This window comes from Saimiri boliviensis, chromosome 2 (assembly GCF_048565385.1).
Source record: "Saimiri boliviensis isolate mSaiBol1 chromosome 2, mSaiBol1.pri, whole genome shotgun sequence".
Lineage (NCBI taxonomy): Eukaryota > Metazoa > Chordata > Mammalia > Primates > Cebidae > Saimiri > Saimiri boliviensis.
In genome coordinates, this window is record NC_133450.1 from 33051836 (window position 1) to 33072912 (window position 21077).

A 21077-nucleotide genomic window follows, 5' to 3' on the forward strand; every position below is an offset into this window, starting at 1 on the left:
CTATATGTTGGCCAGGCTGGTCTCGAACTCTTGACCTCAGGTGATCTGCCTGCCTCAGCCTCCCAAAATGTGGGTATTACAGGCATGAGCCACCGTGCCTGGGCTATTCCTGTGTATTTTATTCTTTTTAAAATTTTATTTTAAAGAGACACGATCTCACTCTGTCTCCTAGGCTGGAGGACAGTGATGTGATTGTACCTCATCACAGCTTCAAATGCCTGGGCTCAAGCGATGCTCCTACCTCAGCTTCCCAAGTAGCTAGGGCTACAGGAATGCATGGCCATGCCAGGTTTATTTCTGAATATTTTATTCTTTTGGGTTTTTCCTTAGTTTTATTTTTGCTTAGAATGTATTATTGAAAGAAATATTCTGTATTTCTTTTTACTTTTTAAAATGTGACTATTAGAAAATTTAAAATTATATAAGTGATTCACATTACATTTCTTTCTTTCTTTTTTTTTTTTTTTGAGACGGAGTTTTTGCTCTTGTTACCCAGGCTGGAGTGCAATGGCGTGATCTCGGCTCCCCGCAACCTCTGCCTCCTGGGTTCACGCAATTCTCCTGCCTCAGCCTCCTGAGCAGCTGGGATTACAGGCACGCGCCACCATGCCCAGCTAATGTTTTGTATTTTTAGTAGAGACGGTGTTTCACCATGTTGACCAGGATGGTCTCGATCTCTTGACCTCATGATCCACCCGCCTCGGCTGCCCAAAGTGCTGGGATTACAGGCTTGAGCCACCGCACCCAGCCTTCACATTACATTTCTAATGGGTAACACTGCTCTAGAATAAAAAAACAGATTAGTGAAAACAAAGGAGCCTAAAATAATGGGATATATTCAATGTACTCATGACATTATGCCCCTGGAACTACATGTGTGAGCTAAACTTGGTCTAGAATTTTCCCTATTATAGAAATCATAAATCTTGAAGAGTTCTGACTGCAGTCAGAGAAAACATGCCTAGCCACGTGTTCCTAGTCTACAGTGGGGGGCTTTAATCAGATGTAACCTGCAGGGTTTTCTGTGATTTCTCTGCCGTTTCGGCTTCCAAAGGTAGTAAAAGTTACATTGCTGGAGCCCAGGCATGAAAAACCAGAAAAAAGTTAAGAAGACAGCTAATGTGATGTTTCTCTCAAATCTATTCACATTATATCCAGGAAAAGGAGTAACGGAGTACTGCCATAGGCACGAGTGTGAAGCTTACTCATCTCTTACTGCTCCTGCCTCACCCAGTTGGCTCCCCTCAAGAAATTCTTCCTGGATCCTCTGGAGTTGGAGTTGGAATAGATTCCCTCTTCTATGTGTTCCCATAATTTTTTTTTTTTTTTTTTTGAGACCGGGTCTTGCTCTGTCGCTCAGGCTGGAGTGCAATGGTGTGATCTTGGCTCACTGCAAATACCTCCTCCTGGGCTCAGATGATCCTCCCATCTCAGCCTCCCAGGTAGCTGGGACTACAGGCATGCACCATCACGCCTGGCTAATTTTTTGTAGTGACAGAGTTTTGCTATGTTGCCCAGGCTTGTCTGGAACTCCTGGGCTCAAGAGATCTGCCTGCCTTGGCCACCTAAAGTGCTGGTATTATAGGTGTGAGCCACTGCATAGAGCCTCCATGATGTTTTCTATGACATTTCCTACACAGAACTGACACCGCTCATTTACTTTTTTTTCTTCCCTGTACACTGCAAGCCCCTCAAGCAGAAACAACACCTTGTTACCAGTGAACCGTCTAATGAAGCGACTGGAATAAGTACTGAGTGCGGGAGTGAATAAATGAGTACTATCCTCCTTCTTTCTTTAGAAAAGAACAATTTTGTCGGGCTCTGTGATTCACACCTGTAATCCCAGCACTTTGGGAGGCTAAGGGGGGTTGGATCGCCTGAGGTTGGAGTTCAAGACCAGCCTGACCAACATGGAGAAACCCTGTCTCTACTAAAAACACAAAATTAGCCTGGCCTGGTGGCACACACCTGCAATCCCAGCTACTTGGGGGGCTGAGGTGGAGAATCACTTGAACCTGGGAGGCCGACGTTGTGGTGAGCCGAGATCACGCCATTGCACCCCAGCCTGGGCAACAAGAGAGAAACTCCAACTCAAGAGAAGGGAACATTTTTATAGGATATATATATATATATATATATATATATATATATATATATATATGTACATATACATACGTGTGTGTGTGTGTGTATATATATATATAAAGTGTATTTTGGGTTAGTGGAAAGAGTATTTTATTGTCAGGAAACTGACCTGAGTTCTAGTTCTGACTTTGCTACTTGCTAGCTGAGTGACCTTGAATAAATCTGTTAACCTTCTCTGGACTTGATCTCTCATCTGAAAGAAAAGAAGGTTGAACAACTGAGCTTCGAGCTTCTGTCCAGCCCTAATATTCTGTGAGACGTGGAAAACAAGGCAAGTCTAGGGTTCAAATGTAGGCTCTCTTTCAGACAGGCAACTCAACAGAGTAGCCAAAATGCCCCTCTTCCATGTCTTAGCAAATATTAATAGTCAAGGGCCTTGTTGAATGTGGTTTTTAATAGAATCCAATTTCAATCCATTTCGAGTGGGACTTTTCATGCTGACTTGGTAATTTGAACGATGCCACGCCTGATGGACTGAATTCATTTTCCCTGCCTCCGCTGCCTGCCCTGGGCTGCTGTGGAGAGTGCTGGCATTGGGACCAGGGAGTGGGGCATCTTAAAGCAGCTGCAAATCAGCGATTTGACCTCATAACCAGTCTTGTCTTTCCTGGCCTGAGGCATGTGATGAGGGTACCAAGGGCACTGGAAGGGGAGTCGGCAGTGGCCATTCTATTTCCTGGCAATTGCCGTCTCCTTGCGGCTCAGAGGCTGCTAGCCTCCAGTGGAGATTGTCAGGAAGAAAGCAGTGTTCATCGCTGGATGTGACTGGAAGACAGTTGATTCCGAGAACCATCAGAATTATTCCAACTGATTGCTGTGGAGTCTCTTTGAAGCCTGGAGTGGCATGGGGTGGAGTAAGAAGCTTCTTCTTTCCACTCCCCACCTCCAAGTACTTGTCCTGTTTGATCAGAGAGTAACCTAAGGGTCTATTGGAAGTTTCCCTTCCTTCTACTGTGCAGAGAGGGGGAATGTGCAAGGTGAACATGCATGTATTGGCAGCTGCACCATAAACTAGGAAACCGAGGCCAGGGAGAGTGAGGAAAGGAAATAAATGTTTATTCTGTGCTTACTCTGTTCCAGCCACTGAGCTGGGAGACACTTATTTCTTAATCCTCCCAATGCCCTTTTAAGGGATAAAACATTCTCCCCCAGCCTGGCCAACATGGTGAAAGTCTGTGTCTACTAAAAATATAATTAGCTGGTTGGTGTGGTGGTGCATACCTGTAATTCCAGCTACTTGGGAGGTGAGGCGGGAGAACTGCTTGAACCCAGGAGGCAGAGGTTGTAGTGAGCCAAGATCACACCACTGCACTCCAGGCTGGGCAACAGAACAAGACTGTCTTGAAAAACAACAACAAAACATTCTCCCCATGTACAGGTGAGGAAAATGAGGATCAGAAAAGTTAAACAACTGCACCAGGGTCACACAGTTAGCAGATGCTAAAGCTGGTATTCAAAGAAAACTCCATCTATCCACTGTAAAATGTCACATGGTTTAAAACAGTGGGGTGGTGTGCTATGAAGCTTGTCTGCTGGGCCTTCACCTGGCTGGTTACCCTCATGGTGTTCAAAGAACTATAGAATCCTCAACATTATCCCCGTGGAATCTGAGTCAATGGGTATAAACTAGAGCCTGAGATTATATATTTTTAAAAAGCTCTTCCAAGTGATTTTGATGTCTTAGCACAGGGCTGGAACACGTGTCTTCTCTTCTGACCCAAGTCTTGTAGGACATCTTCATTTCTCGGAAGCACAGATCTAGTTCAGTCCTGCATTTACCTCAAGTAACATCTGCCACTGAACCCATTATTCATTCATTCATTCCAGGTTCAATGCTCAACGCTTTCTGAGTACCCGCAATGTGCCAGGCATGGTGCTCAACATTCTGGTTGCAAAGATGAATACGCCACAGTGCCTGCCTTGAGGAACACCCAGGGTGTGCGGGAGATAAGTGTAAACTAGAAATTCCAATGCGTTGTAGCAAAAGCTAGGCTGAGATAGGCTTGTGTTGCTTTAAGAACTCAGACTAAAGGACCAAGGAAGGCTTTCTAGCAGTGATCCTGAGTTAAGTCTGACAGGAGTTAGCAAGGCAAAGACAGGACTGAAGGGCTAAGGAAAAGCCAGTGAGGCAGAGGGAAGGAACAGTGTGGAAAGGCCCGGAGACCCAGCACAATGGTTCAGAGCAGCACAAGAAGCTCTGCAGCAGTGAAATGTAGGGTACTTTGGGAAGAGGGCCAGGAAGTGAGCCTGGAAAAATCAATGGAGACAAAATATGAAAGACCGGGTGTGTTGTTAAGGAGTTTGGATTTTATCCTAAAAGTGACGAGGCACCACTAAAGATTTTTAAGTTGTGGAGTGACATGGTCAGATTGTGTTTTAGAAGGGTCACTCTGATAGAAATAAGAGAATGAACTGTAGGCAGGAGAAGCTGGCAACAGAGGAACGAATTAATTGCAGAATTAAGAATTTTATGTATGTCAAAAAGCACCATAAACAAAATTTGAAAGCAAAGCACTTAGAAAGCATATTTGCAGCATTTCTTGACAAAAATAATATTCTTAATAAAACTACAAATCGATAATAAACATACCAATATCAAATAAATAGAAAATTCACAAAGGAAGAAGTACAAATGGTCAATAAGCATATGAAAATGTTATTCGCGAAGAATCAAAGAAAGTTAAAATAACATTGGCATACTATTATCCCAGCTATCAAATTGGTAAAGATTTGATAAGTGATGATTCTTGGTGTTAGGGGTGCAAGGAGCAGGATACTCTCTAGGCTCCAAATAGGAGAGCATTTTGGTACAAACTTTCTGAAGGGTGGTTGACAACATGTATCAAAATTCTTAAAAATAGCCAAGCAAGTCTCTTCTTGGAGTTTATTGGAAGGAAATAGTTATAGACATGTGCAAAATTTAGCTACAAGAATGTCAGTTGCAACACTATTTACAATAAAGATTGGGAACAAATGAAATAATCACTATTTGGGGGTTGATTTAAAAAAGGGTCCATCTACATAATGAAGATGCTGTTGAGAAAGTTCAAAATGCAGAAAATATTCATGATCTTATTAAGTGAACAGAAGGAGCAAAAAAGAAGTGTTCAGTATGCTGCCATTTGTGTGTGATAAAGGAATATGTATATGTGTTTGACAACGTGTAAGCATCTCCAGAAAGATGAGAGGGAAATTAGATGCTGGCAGACAGGGTGGGAAGAATATTTGCTTCCGACTACAGAGCAGTTTGTACTTTTTGAAGTTTGTATCTGTGTCTATATCACACATTCTAAAATATAAATACACATTTTAAAAGTTATTAAAGGGTATATTCGGTGTGATCAAGTTTTTGTTTAAAAAACCCCCACAACTGTGTGTGTGCATGTGTACATTTACGCCAAAAAGAACTGAAAGGTATATTCAAAAGAATACACATTTGTCTTGGGTGGTTAAGCTTATGGGTTGGATGTTGTCCTTTTTTTCCCCCTAAAACTTCTACAATACACACGTGATGCTTTCACAATAATTAAAAAGCGTTAGTTTCCCCCGAAAAGAGTCCATTGCAAAAGTCCAGGCAGGAGATGACAGTGCAGATCAGATGCATGATTAGTACTTGAGCTATATATAGGTCAGCAGTGACATCCACAAAGTGTGTAATTAAATCTCAGTTCTTGTTCTGGGGAGAGATGAGAAGGAAGCCGAAGATTTGGTAGAGGATGAACCTGGTTTTGTGCTCCAAAGCCTTTGTTGGACAAATGCACAGAAAATTCAGCCCTACCACCCCAAACATCAACCAATATCCCAGGCAGCTTTTTTCTTTGGGATTATTTAATTTCAGGTCACAGTGAATGGAGTTCCAATAAGCCTCTATATCTAAGTCACCAAACAAGCAGATGGCCTGGATGCTTGTTCTATGAGGTTCTGAGAGGCTGTCCTCATTTCTTTCTGGTTTTCAATCTTTCTACTTTGGATGGCTGCAATCACATCCCCAGTGGTCCAGCTCTGCCCCAGCACACTCATGTAAACAAGACCTCTCTCCTGCCTCCGCATGGGGAATAATTACTCAGAGTCCTTCCTGACACATACTGACCAAAGGAAGACCCTGGCAGTTTGAATTGGTTCTTCAGGTGACCCCTGCCCTCCTCTTCATCCTTGTATTGGCCAACTCACAAACGTACTAAGTTGGAGGCTTGGGAATGAAGGTAGGAGTCGGGAGGTTTGAACACAAGCCCGTGTGGGGCCATAGGGTAGTTTTGGGTTAGGGTCATGTAAAGTCAGCTTGGAGGAAGAGAAAAGAGAGCAGAAAGAATGTGGCAGCTGAAACAGCTTCTTCCTTTTTCTCTTCTTCAGAGAGTGAATTCTAGGTGAGTAATGGCAGGCCCCTCAATATTTCTAGGACCTTCCTGTAGCCCCTGTTGAAAGCTTTTGGGAAACTATGTGAATGTAACTTATGCTGCTATCTTCTGGGCCCCTGGACTGTGACTGGATCCTTTTGTGGTGAGGCCTCTGCTTAAATAAATAACCCATATTTAACTTTGTGTTTCCTTTTGGTCTGAATTGTGACCCTTTCCCAATGCTGGGGATGGGTGGTGAATGCTAGGTGAGCTGTTGCAACACATGCTGGCTCCATCAGCAAGTAGAATGAGCAATACACAGACATAACTGTTGGACCTCAGCTGCCTTTTTCTGACCTGTCACTGCTCTGACCACTAGGGATTCTGGCCTCTGGTCTTTTTGGGGCCTTGAGTAAATACATAAGGAGGCCATGTACCATCACTGACATCACGAACACTTTTCGGGTTAATACATATTGTCCTGTTCTCAAATGGTTATAATTACCCAATATTACACTTAATAGAGAGGCAACTAAGTATAGCATAGTTACTAGCCAGAGCCCTGGAGTCAGACAGGCCTGGTTCACATACTGGCTATGCCACTAAAGGCCATGCAACCTTGGGATAATTAATTTATCTGGTTTTCAATATTCTTACCCATCAAACAGGAACAGTATCTCAGAGTAACTGCATGAAAGAACTGAGATTATACATGTAAAGATCTGAAGATAGTGCATTTAATAAATCCTAACTATTCACATTATTGCATCTGTATGTATTTTAATTTTGTACAACATTGTCTTTTTCACTAGTCACACAAAAAAATACATGAAAGTGCTCTGATAATTTTAAAGCATCATATAAATTAAAGGTGTCATTGGTAATAATCTCATATGCATTTCTCAACCCTTCCATCTCCTTGAAGACTGAGACGACACCCCATGTCCCACAGCATATTGCACAATGATGGGCAAACAGTACGCCCCAGTAAATGTTTCTTGCTTGACTGAAGCAACATGGCGTAGCATAACGAGCACAGACATCGGGAGACTAGGCTGGGATGAAATTAGTTTAAGGCAGGAGAGCCAGTCTGCAGTCATAATTTATTCATTCAACAAATATTTGTTGAACACATTCTATGTGCTAGATATTGAGTTCAGATAATTTCATCAAAAGAAGATTGTACAAGTTCTGACAAAGCCACACCCTCGGGCAGTCTCCACAATCCCAGCCCACTCTTAAAAGCACAAAGGCTGCAGCCACTATTGTCTGCCAGTGGACAAATGGCCAATTGCTTTGGGGGAAGTCCCATCCTGCCTGGCTCTAAGTAGCTCTGATTGAGCGCTGGAGCAGGGGGTAAAAGTGAAGGAGTGGGCTGCTTCCAACAGAAATGGCAGGAACTACTACCTGTCCATTTATTTTTATTTACAGTGAATTGGTCCACAGTTCAATCTCCTAGCCTATACGATGCTCTTTCCCCTGGCTGTCGTCTTTCCCTCCCTGTCACCTATGTAATCACCCTGCCCCAAACCTTGGCCTACTTCACTCTGCCCTTCTGTGGTCACGGCTGCCTGTTGGGTGGGAGTCTGGGGGAATGGTATGTGTGGTCACCAGAGGGCACCGAGAGTGGGCTTCAGTGGCATGTGAATTCTGGCAGAGTCTCGGATCCCCGAGGGGGAGAGGAGAAAGCACAACAAGAGGGTGAAGGGGGCGGGGGCTGAGGTGGCTGGTGGTGGGTGGGGCGGTGGGAACTCCAGTGTACACATTCGCAGTCTCCGTGTCGGCTTCTGCAGTGCTTCTGCTGTTTGTCTCGTCCCTGGATTTCTAACCATTGCCTTGAGACGCTCTGGCTCTTGTCTTTCAGGAAGGCGTAGAAGGATCCAGCCCCTGGGCTGTGTGCCTGCTGCCTGTGGGAAGATACACCTGGCAGGTTCCACCTCGGTCAGAAGCACTGGCCAAAGTCAAAGCCACAACAGCATTCCAGCCGGTGAGACTCCTCTCCAGCTGTCCCAGCAGAAGTCGGGCCCCTCTCAGTCGCTGACCTGCTAGAGGAGAGGATGTCTCCATTGTCCGGGCTACCTACCAGATTCCAAATTTGCATCTCTCCTTCTTTTCACATTGGGAGGAGACAAAGAGTTGAGGTGCAACAGGAGGAGAAAAGGGGGAGCCAGAAGAAGTGGGGAAAAACAGACAGAACCCAGGACAGGGCTCTCTGCCAGGGCGTGCCCAGAAGTCGCTGGTCAGGCGTGGGCGCAGCTCTGGAGCTGCTTCCTGGTTACATGGCTTCTTTCTCTCTCTGGGAGCATCGGCTGAGCTTCATCTCCGTCAGCTGGATATACCGAATCACGTTGGTGTCTGTGAGGAGAGAAACAAACCATAGGGAACACCAGGCGAGCACAATTATCACATGTATGCAGAATCAGCAAAGGCTGTGTCTGCAGACCACGAACAGGCCAGGCTCACTCAGCCAAGCTCCCTTCTGCTATCCATGGTGGCTGAGAGGGCAACCGGATGTCAGCCCTGTCCTTCACTGCCTCCCTTTAGCAAATGTGGACAGGTTGGCATGACCAAGCGGATAGGAGAGAGAATGGGTGGGAGAGGAGAGAGAATTTCTCTCCCTTTTCTATGCAGCAGCATAGCCCAGTGATTTCCCAGCCGGTGGAGTTAGTTTAGTGAGACTCCAGTTGGAGGTTAACATTAGGCAAGTTGCCAACTTCTCTGAGCCTCCTGTCCCATCTGCAAGAAACAACCTCCTTTTCTTTTTTTGAGATGCAGTCTTGTTCTGTCACCCAGACTGGAGTGTAGTGGTGTAATCTTGGTTCACTGCAACCTCCACCTCCCGAGTTCAAGCAATTCTCCTGCCTCAACCTCCTGAGTAGCTGGGATTACAAGTACACGCCACTGCGCCTGGCTAATTCTTGTATTTTTAGTAGAGATGGAGTTTCATCATATTGGCCAGGCTGGTTTTGAACTCCTGACCTCAGGTGATCTGCCCACCTCAGCCTCCCAAAGTGCTGGGATTACAGGTGTGAGCCACTGCGCCTGGACAACAACCTCCATTTCTGAATGCCAACTTTGTGCCAGGTTTCTAACCTTCGTGATCTCATTTAATCCTCACTACAATCCCGCAAGGTATATATCCTCCTCCTCACTGTGACAAAATGGAATAGAGACCTGGGGAGGTTAAGTAAGATGCCCAGGGAGACACATAGTAAATGGTGTGTCTGGCTGCAAAGCCTGCCTCTCCTGAGGACTGTAATACCTGCCTCATGAAATTGCTCTGAAGACCAAAATAGCTAAGTCTGTAAGTGCTTAAAACAATGATCAATAAATATTAGTCTAATGTAACTTTTTTTAAAACTTGAAGAGTTTAAAATGACTTTGCTTCATTGTCTTATTTTTGTCCCTCTAAGCAGGGTCAGACTACCACCTCATGAAAAGTGGGGCATTTCTTCCCAGTTCCTGTTATTAAATTAGTGAGGAGGGCATGGCATGGAACAGCTGCTAAGTTCCATATACACCAGAACATAAGAGTGATACCTGGAACAGTTACTTCTGGAAGTAGAAATGAATACTGTATCATGCTAAAAAAGCCAGGCGTATCCTCCAGAACAGTGCTGGCAGATAGCAGTGCTCCAGAAAATTCTATTGAATGAGTCCAATTCTTAGTCTTCAAACTGCTTACAGTATAATTGGTGGAACACACTTTATATACAGAAAATAAATTAACAACAAGGTGTTCTTTAAAAAGATAAAAAAGTATACATTTGGACATTTGTAAATTGATCCTAAAGTTCTTTAAAAACTTTTGAAAGGAGGATTGCATTAAAAAAAAAAAAAAAGCCTGGGTATGGCAGCTCATGCCTATAGTCTCAGTACTTTAGGAGGCTGAGGTGAGAGGATTGCTTGAGCCCAGGAGTTCAAGACTAGCCCTGGCAACATGGCAAGACTTCATCTATACACAAAATAAAACACATTAGCCAGCCATGGCAGTGCATGCCTATGGTCCCAGCTACTGGGGAGGCTGAGGTGGGAAGATCATTTTAGCCAGAGTGGTGGAGGTTGTAGTGAGCTGAGATCGCACCACTGCACTCCAGCCTGGTCGACAGAGAGAGACTTGTCTCAAAAAAAGAAAAATTAACCATATACACAACAATAATGAAGATCAAGTCAAAGTTGTTGTTTAAATCTACTTCCTCAGAGAGGCTCTTTCTGACCACTTGGTTTAAAATAGCTCTCCCTTTGCTCTTTTTTTTTTTTTTTTTTTTGAGAGAGAGGGTCTTGATCTGTCACCCAGGCTGGAGTTCAGTGGTGTGATCTTGGCTCACTGTAGCCTCTACCTTCCAGGCTCAGCTGATCCTTCTGCCTCAGCCTCTGGAGTAGCTGGGCTTACAGATGCCTGCTACCACATCCAGCTAATTTTTGTATTTTTAGTAGAGATGGGTTTCACCATGTTGGCCAGACTGGTCTTAAACTTCTGAGCTCAAGTGGTCTGCCTGCCTTGGCCTCCCAGAGTGCTGGAATTACAGGCATAAGCCCCTGCGCCCGGCCCCTGTTTACTCTTAATCTCTTTATTCTGCTTTATTGTCTTCACAGCATTTATTACTACTACCTATTTCATTTGTTTACTGTCTGTTTGCTCGTTTACCAGGTGACTTCTAGCCATCCCTTGGTGGAGAGCCCCTCTCCCTGGGTTCTGTCCCCTCTCCACACTTTTTTCCCCACTTAACAATAGACAGTGAACCATTATAATAGAAGCTCTTTGAAGGCAATGACTTCCTTTTGTTCACTACTATGTACCTAGCAACATTGTACCACCTCAATAAATATCTGATGAATGAATGAATGAATGACTGAGCGGGCGAGTATGATGTAAGTGAATGGTATAGGTAACACATGCTCTAAGGAATATGATTTGACTAGAGAAGTCAGAGCTTTCTGAAAAATGCTGGGCTTAGCATCAAAATTGCCTGTTTGTATTCTGTGTCATCAGCCAGTCGTGAGCTCATCATGGGAAGGACCATGTCTTTTCATCTATTCCCTTGGTGCTCAGCACAAATCTTGGCACATAGTATGAATTCAATATGTATTTATTGTATAAGTGAAGAGAGCTGGATTTTGAGTTGAAAAAGATGAGGAATTCTATACTCCATATGAAGAAATGAGGTACCTGTGCTCCTGGACCTCAAACCCTAGGCAAATGCATGGGATGTGTGCTCCTCTGACTTAGGTCTTATCATATATCTGATCCCTAATTTTGCCATCTCTGTCCCTGCCTGGCTCTCCCAGCCAAGAAAACTGTCTGCTGCAATGAGAAGGCCCCAGGAGCCACCGGAGTGCAGACCAAGTAAGAAAACAGCGATTTCTGGCACCGGGTGCGGTGGCTCAAGCCTGTAATCCCAGCACTTTGGGAGGCCGAGGCGGGTGGATCACGAGGTCGAGAGATCGAGACCATCCTGGTCAACATAGTGAAACCCCGTCTCTACTAAAAATACAAAAAAAATTAGCTGGGCATGGTGGCGTGTGCCTGTAATCCCAGCTACTCAGGAGGCTGAGGCAGGAGAATTGCCTGAGCCCAGGAGGAGGAGGTTGCGGTGAGCCGAGATCGCGCCATTGCACTCTAACCTGGGTAACAAGAGCGAAACTCCATCTCAAAAAAAAAAAAAAAAGAAAAAGAAAACAGCGATTTCTGCCTTACCTGTTGGTTGTTGGGTCCTTGCTTCTTTCAGGTAGTAGAGTGCTTTGTCATAGTCCCCAAGGTGGTAGAAGGCCACACCAGACCGATAAAGGGCCTTGAAGTTCTCCCCTTCCTTCTTCAAGACTTTGAGGCAATATTCCTTGACGCGTTCGTAGTTCACCAGCTCAGCCTGGAGTAGGCAGGCTATGGTGGAAGGGAGGGAAAATGCCATCAATACAGCAGCGGCCAGCTCTGCACATCTCCCTTGAGTTATTTCTCTCCACAGGTTTAGCAGGGTTGGGGTTTTCCACTGGGGTTTATGTCATGGAATTTGTCTTCTAATAATCCTGAGCTCCCCAACCAGTTTCATCAATAACAAGCCATGTTAACAAGCCTTAAGCAAGTCACTTAACCTTGTGTTATGGGTTGAATTATGCCCGATCTTCCACCATGCAAAGATATGTTAGTCCTAACCTCCAGTACCCAAGAATGCGGACCTTATTTGGAGACACGGTCTTTACAAAGGCCACGTCTTATCATAATCATGAGGTCATTAAAGTAGGGCCTAATCCAGTGTGACTAGTGTCCTTATAAAAAGGGGAAACATGGACACAAAGACAGACACACACACAGGAAAGACGACGTGATAAAACATGGGGAGGAGACAGCCACTCACAAGCCAAGGAGTGCCTGAGGCTACCAGAACCTCACAGAGAAGCATGGAACAGATTCTTCCTCATATCCCTCAGAATAACAACCCACTAACACCTAGATTTTGGACTCCTAGCCCATGGAACAGTGAGACCATACATTTCTGTTATCTCCAGCCACCCAGTTGGTGGAACTTTGTTATGGGCACGTCGATTACAATGAGTTCCAAATTTCTCTTCAAAGAATCAGTATGCCAATATGGCTTGTACCCCTGCTCTCTTTAAAATAGCCAATCAGAATTAGCTTAGCCTGCGTAGTCCAACCTTAGCCAATAGGGGAACAACATAGTAATAGGAGCAACCTGCATCAGGGATAAGAACTCCTTCCCCTTCCCTTTTCAGGTATGCTCTCGCCATTGCTCCATCTGCGAGATGCACCCTTCTGTAGAAGTAAAAATTGCCTTGCTGAGAAAATTTATGTTCAAGTGCTATTTCCTTTGTGGCATCGAAAATTTGCTTCTAACAGACAGCCTTAGGAATAAGCTACCAGAGGTAATCATCATCATCTTCATCATTATTGTCATCATCATCATCATCATCATGATCATGGCCAATATTTGCTGAGTGCTTACCTTGTACAGGTGCTGGTCTCATTGTTTTATATGTATTATCAATATATCCTCAGAACACTCTGATGTGGATACTATTATTGTTTCAATTTTGTAAGTGAGGAAGCTGAGGCGCAGAGAGCTCAAGAAATTTCTCAAGGCCACACAACATGAAAGAGGCAGAGATGAGATTTAAACTGAAGCTGTCTGGCTCTAGAATCCAAGTCCTTCTTTATCTAGTTGTTGGAGGGATTACATAAAATAATGGCTATAAAGTACTTAACATGGGCTTGGCACATAGAAAGCATGAAAAAAAAATGTTAGTTGACATTCTTAGAATGTTAACTAGCCAGTACCAGTAACATCTGCCTCTGACTTCCCTCAAGTTCTCTTTCATATTTATTTGTCACTGCAGTTCCTGAGAGAAGAGGCTTTCTGGTAGGCTAGTGACCAGCTCATACAGGGCACATGTCTGGACATGAGAAATCTAGGTGCCCAGGCCAGAGGAAACGATGGGAAGCAGGTCCCATGGTGGAGATCCTTCCCCATCCCACAGTCATCTTTGAGTAAACCCTCTCCCTCTGAAGCTTTCTCTCACCAGCTCTGAGCCACAGGGAGCCACAGGGCTAGGACTAGGGTGACGGCATTCCTGGAGCATGACTGAATGACCTTGAAGAATGACTGAAATTTCGTGCCCTAGGCACCTCACTCTAATCCCAGCTCTGCTGAGTCATTTCCCCTCCATTTAACCACTCACATATCTGTAGGCACAGACCAAGGGCAAAGTATGTTGTATACTTTGGAGGGATTACAAAAAAAGAGAGAGAGGAAAAAGGCACCTGTCTTCTTCAAAGCAAATAAAAACAGAGACTTAGAAGGCAAAACTACTGCTTCTGTCCACAACCTGGCTAGGCGGCTGGGGGAGAATGCTGATGTTCTGTTCCTTCTTTGTGCCCAGACTTTTCCCATACTGAAGGAAGACACCTCAGGATAGAGACAAGTCACTGATTTCAATCTTGAGGGGTCTAACTTCAGTCCTTCTGACCTCTTAAGTAACTTCCCAGGTATCAGAATTGCTGAGATGTTTAGGAGACCAGACTTTTCTTGGAGCATTTGGGACCAAAAAACTCCATTCTTTCACAGAATGAGGAGAACTACACAGACTCTCAAGTTGATGGTAGGAGGACCAGGAAGTGAAAGAGAATCAGTCCAGATCTAGAAACTAATCGGTCAGGTTTCCCTGGCTGCAGGGCAAAAAACCAAGTCAACAGGAGCAACAGGCTGCTAACCACCCAGCGGGCAGCTTTTGTTCACCCAGGACTACAATCTTCTGGTGCGCCAGGGGGTCCTTCTGATAAGCTGACGCTACCAGCCCCACTCCCCTCTCCTCCCTCCACGGTGGGGTCTTAGGCCCTTCTGTACTCTTCCTCACCCCCAAGTTGTTGGAGCCTGCGCTGGTGCTTATACAGCTGTACAGAGAGAGGGGTTTCTGTAAAAAGGTTCCTGGATATGAACCTCATTGACACATACATGTGTGCAACTTGGCTCCCAGGTACTCCCAGAGCTAAAAGACGTCCTGTTCACAGCTTCCACAAGCCCTGCCTGATGTCCTCTCTGACTGGGCCCAGCAGCCCTCTTCCCATCTAACCCTCCCTCTTCACAGACACTTCTGTTTGCTGACCCTGGCAGTCTAGGAAATGGACCTTTGTCTCTTTTAAAAATGTTTAAAATTTTTTTTGAATGCATAAAATGGTGGTTATTGGCGGGGGGAGGCAGCAAAGAGGCCTGGAAATGGGAAAGCCTCCCCCCTCCCACAAAGGGTCAAAGGAACCATGGCAATCCATTTCTGGCACTTATGTGGTGAAAATATTTCTAGTTCCCCCTGCAGATCTGGTCGGAACTGGGATACCTGGCTGTGGAGCAGGGTTCAGACCTGGGGGAAGGCAGAGCTAGGCTTGTTATAGGGTATGGAGCCTTAGCTGACACGAGAAGCAGGGCCCAGGAAGATGGAGAAATGGGCTGTCATCCGGAGAAATGCTGGGCTGAGGTGGAATCTGGACAAGAAGTTGGCGTGCCAGGCCAGGACTTTGTTTTCGAGATGGAGTTTCTCTCTATCTCCCAGGCTGGAGGGCAGTGGCAGTTCACTGCAACCTTGGCCTCCTGAGTTCAAGCAGTTATCCTGTCTCAGACTCCTGAGTAGCTGGGACTACAGGTGTTTATCACCATACCTAGCTAATTTTTGTAGTTTTAGTAGAGACAGGGTTTCCCCATGTTGGTCAGGCTGGTCTCAACCTCCTGAGCTCAGGTGATCTGCCCGCCTCAGCCTCCCAAAGTGCTGGGATTACAGGTGTGAGCCATCATGCCTGGCCCAGGCCAGAACTCTTAAGGGAATCCAGGGGTGGAGGGGGTGAGAGCCAGGCTGGAGGCTGGCCCCAGTGCTACCTGCAAGTGATTTTAGGCACCTCTCTGCTTTGGGTGGGTGGCTACTGGTACATCTAACAAGCCCATGGGATAGGTAAGATGTGATGATGGCAGGCACCTGTGAAGGCTGAGGACATGAAGAAGAGGTGGACTGGCTGCTTCCTGATTGTTCCATCCCTGCCCCTGTGGCCATTAGCCAGGACCTGGGGTTGCAGTGAGTGGACCTCAGGATAAGTGGCATCGTCCCATAGTGTGTCCTCCTCATGGTTATTAATCCCTTCTCTGGTGTCAGAGGTGCTAAATACTTCACATACACTATGTCTTTTAATCCTCCCATCGACTCCATGAAACGGGTTCTATTTTTATGCTTCTTTTATAGATGATGAAGCCGAGTTCCAGAGAAATGAAGTAACTTGCTGAAGGTCACTCAGCTGGAAGGTGGTAGAATTAGGATATCAGCCCACTTCTGTCAGGCTTCCAAGACTGTGCACTTGACCTCTGGGGTGTCTATGGGCCTGCATTTGAAGCTGTCAGAAACCCGCACAGCCCCTGGGGAGAAAGACAGATCATCTGTGGAAACTCCCTTCTGCTGTGTTCCAAAGCTAACAAGCAAAAATTGATGCCTAACTGCTGGGCACTGGGCGGGGCCGTGGGATCAGGTGATGAGCTGACAGCCCCTCACACCATCCTCCTAGGGCTAACAGACGGGCGGGGAGGACAGAGGTCACGTTATCTCAAATATTCACATGTGGGCTAAGTGCTATGAAGGACAAAGGCAGAGGAGGAGCATACCCAGGCAGGAGGGGCCTTACCTTCATTAAAGGATTGTGGGAACCCTTCTTGGAAGAAGTGGTATTTCAGCTGAGATCTAAAGATTCTTTCTCAGCCTTAGCACTATTTGACATTTTGGACTGGATGATTTTCTGTGACATGAGGATGTCTTCAGTCTTTCAGGATGCTTAGCAGCTTCCCTAGCCCCTTCTCACTACATACCAGTTGTGACAACCAAAACAATGTCTCTGGACATTGCCAAGTATCCCCTGCGTGGTGGGGTGGGAGTAAAATCACCCATGTTTGGGAATTACTGATCTGGGTGAAATGGAGATGTTTTCTAGGCAGATCCCAGAGAAAGAGAGCCAGCAAGAGGGAAACGGCCTATTTGAGAAACTTTGGGAAGCCATGCATGCCACGTGGGAGCAGAGAGCCAGAGGGAAGGGGGAAAGAGGGAAAAGCTGGAAAAGAAAGAAACCAGGATACAGAGACCCTTCTGGTCCATGTAGAGGATCTGGGACTTCATTGTGAGGCAAGAGTGGATTTGGACGATGAAATGATGGTGACTTGGGGGACCAGAGTGGAAGCGGACAAGCACGAGAAACAGATCAATTTAAGTGGCATCCACGAGGTAGAAGTGACCAGCAGTAGGGAATCTCTGCAGTATTTTCCCTCTGCTGTCCACATTTGCGAGTTAGAGCCCTTATCCGGGAGATCTTTATTGCCATTTTGGATTTCCTGATTGTCAAGAAGTGTTTCTTCATGTTGTGGTGACCTGATCTCTGTTTGAATTAAGGTTTATTGTGTCACAGTTTCTGTACTCTGCCATTTGGCATACATCTATACCTTAAAGAGTACTGAACTAGAAAACAAAAGAGCTGGATTCTAGTCCTGTCTTTGCCACTAGCCAACATTATGAAAATCACTTTCCCTTTCTGGGCCTCTGCAAAATGAGGAACCTAAATTTCAGTAAATAATCTCTACTGTATCTTCAGCTCTTCAGCCTGTGAATACGAATGTTTCCCACTTAATAGAAGGACAGAATTGTTTCACTGGTTCCCCTTCAAAAGGATTTCCATTCTCCCTATTGATCAAGGTCAGGTATCTTCTGTTGGGGAGGACAATCAGAACCGGTAAAGCAGTGATCAGGAGGGCTTTTCTAAGACAACAATTCCATTCCTGCTGTGTAGATTTTTTTTTTTTTTTGGCATAGAGATTGGATTATGTTCTGATGAGGGTCTTTCTAAGGCATGGCAGTGGGGTGAGATCTTCCCTGAAGGCCTAAAGGGAGTAAACTTCCCCATCATCAGTCATCCTGAGCAGAGGAGGCTGTTGAGTTGGGAAGGCAGGTTCTGGACTGATTGCCCAAGGAACCTGACCTGAGTTCTGTGGATAGACTTGGATTCAAAGATGGAGTCAATTGGCAGCAGAAGAGATGCAGGTGGGAGATGCATGGCGAAGGGCCTGGGCTCTCAGATAACCATGTCTAGAAGCGCCTTTGAAAGAAATGTTATTAACTTTCTGGCCTTTGGGTCTTCAGAAAAGGCTGAATAAATGCAGTGGCCTGGAATCAGCCAAATTGTGGAGAATTAAGACTACGTCTCTATCAAGGTGTGGAAAGAAGTGCTAGAAGAGAAACAGCCTTCCTTGAGCCAAACAGGGCGATGGCAGAGGTGGCCAGTGCAACTTACAAGAGAAAGGCAAATCTGGGGGACAAGAATTGGAGCTGTAGAAGATCTCCAACTACCCCTCCCGAGTACAGATTCCTCCTCCACTGCCAGCCTTAGGCAGTTGGGGTGTGATCTTACGAAAAGGACTGGAAGGCCTTCTGAGTCACACAAAGGGCTCTGTGGTTAGCAAACATGAGAGAATCAGCTACTCAAGGAGCCGCCTTGCATACTCATGCACACAGATGGAAAATCCTAAGTGTGATGTTCCCCACAGCAACCACACTGAGACTTCAGGCTGAAGCATGTCAAGTTCTCCACGCTCTGGCACCTGTCTTGTTTTTTGTGTTTCCTGGTGCATGCAGGGCAAAATGCCACCCACCATGAAAGGAAGAACAGTTCATGCAATCACCGGTTTTCTTCTTATAGCTGACTCACTATAGTTTGCTTTTACCTGCTGAATAGAAGGGAAACAAGGGCTAACCAGAAGGAAGACCAGACCCATCTGGGGCCAGAAGTGAGAAGGAAGAACCCACTCTACAAGGCTGCCTCACTGTTTTGGGTTGCACTGTACCATCTAGACAGGATATGTTACAGTCCTCACTCTCAGTACCTAAGAATGTGACTTTATTTGGAGATAGGGTCTTTGTAGAGACGATCAAGTTAGAATGAAATTGTTAGAACAGACCCGAATCCAAATGACTACTGTCCTTATAAAAAGGAGAAATTTGGACACAGAGACAGACACACACAGTGGAAAGATGATGCAATAAGATCTAGGAAGATGGCCATCTACAAAGCCAACGAGTGCCTGAGGCTACCAGAAGTTAGGAGAGAGGCCTGAAAGATTCTTCCTCATGCCCTCAGATGGAACCAACCCTGCTGACACCTTGATTTTTGACTTCTAGCCTCCAGAATGACAAGACAATGAGTTTCTGTTATTTTAAGCCACCCAGTGGGTGATAATTTATTACAGCAGCTCTAGGAAATGAATATACCTTGCTATGACTGTTTCTTAGAAAACTATTTAGGCCTGGTGTGATGGCTCGCACCTGTAATCCCAGCACTTTGGGAGGCTGAAGTGGTTGGATCACCTGAGGTCAGGAGTTCGAGACCAGCCTAGCCAACATGGCGAAACCCCATCTCTATTAAAAATACAAAAATTAGCCAGGCATGGTGGTGTGCTCCTGTAATCCCAGCTACTCAAGAGGCTGAGGCAGGAGAATCACTTGAATCTGGGAAGCAGAAGTTTCAGTGAGCCAAGACTACGCCATTGTACTCCAGTCTGAGCAACAGAGTGAGACTTTGTCTTTAAAAAAGAAAACTATTCATAGAACTTACTTAACAAAGAGATTCACAGACTCCAAACCCAACAACTCAGGTTCCGAAGGGCTTGGGTGGAGCCCTGTAATCTACATTTTTAGTAAGTCCCCAGTGAGCTCCTGCAGGTGAGCCTCCTCACCTTCTGAGCGCATACTAACATTCTAGCATTTGAGATATGTATTTCTTTTCTTTTTGTTTGTTTGTTTGTTTGTTTGTTTCTTTTTTTTTTTTTTTTTTTTTTTTTTTTTTTTGAGATGGAGTCTCGCTCTGTTGCCAGGCTGGAGTACAGTGGCTTGATATCAGCTCACTGCAACCTCTGCCTCCCAGATTCAAGCGATTCTCCTGCCTCAGCCTCCCGAGTAGCTGGGACTACAGGTGTGGGCCACCATGCCCAGCTAATTTTTGTATTTTTAATAGAGACGGGATTTCACCATTTTGGTCAGGATGGTCTCAATCTATTGACCTCGTGATCTGCCTGCCTCGGCCTCCCAACGTGCTGGGATTACAGGCGTGAGCCACTGCGCCCGGCTGATATGTGTTTATTAAGAACCATCCAGTTGGTTAAACCGTAAGAGTCCAGGACAGCCATGGGGAGCTCCAGGACTACCCACAAGGGCAGACAGGTGTCAGATGGCCAAGTCCTAGAGCTGGAAATCTGCACATGTGGGCAAATAACTGTTCTCCATTATGCTGTCAACTTGTGACATTTGGATACTTCTCTTCTTAGTGATTTGAAATACTTCCCTGGAGAATAAGAACCCGGGCCAAGGAGATGGGGAAAAGGAGCAGCAAAACGAGTTGCTCCATGATGAACTCAAGAGAATCTGGCCCTGCACCAGTGGACAGTATCCATTCATCCTCCCAGAAGGGCAATAAGAGGAAGAGCAGGTGATCTTTATTGAGTATGAATGGGACAGGTGCTGTTCTAAGCATTAACTCATTTAATCTGGACAACAATCTATGAGGTAGATTCTAGTATTTTGCCCATTTTTCAGGGAGGAAAATGGAAGCCCTAGGAAGTTGAATCACCTGCCCAAGGTCACAATGCTAGTAAATGTCAGAGCCAGGATTTGAACCCGGGTAATCTGGCACCTGAGAATGTGCTTTTGACCATTACACACACTGCCCTCCTAGGATGCTTACCTGCCTATAATGATTCTAACTCAGTTCTTTCTTTAGACATATTTGAGGCATAGGTGCTGCCTCCTGTGGGGGTTAAGTGTGAGACCCTAATTGTGCCAAACTGTTCTCACTTTATATGTAAATACTTCTCATCTGGAAACTTCCTATATAACCCTCCAGAACCTTCTCTTCCACTAGTTCCTTTGCATTCAGAGAGAAAAACAAAAAACAAGGAAACAAAACCAAGTGCAAAGTTTTCCCTCCTGTTGCTGCTGCTGCTTTTTTTTTTTCTAAGTTCTAAAACCACCAGCATCTCCAATTCCATTGAGAGTCTACTGTTATCCTAATAGGGCTGACAT

General features: G+C 45.3%; 1 protein-coding gene across 1 annotated transcript in view; it reads right to left on the reverse strand.

The window, feature by feature from the left end:
- Positions 1 to 7194: 7194 nt before the first annotated feature.
- TTC9 (tetratricopeptide repeat domain 9) overlaps positions 7195 to 21077 on the reverse strand; it is a 31028-nt gene continuing 17145 nt past the window's right edge. Inside the window, exons 2-3 of the mRNA XM_039469027.2 lie at positions 12178 to 12360; positions 7195 to 8834 (exon numbers count right to left, since the gene is read on the reverse strand). Of these exons, the coding sequence (XP_039324961.1) occupies positions 8755 to 8834; positions 12178 to 12360 (263 nt within the window). The 3' untranslated portion in view covers positions 7195 to 8754. The remainder of the gene's footprint in view (positions 8835 to 12177; positions 12361 to 21077) is intronic.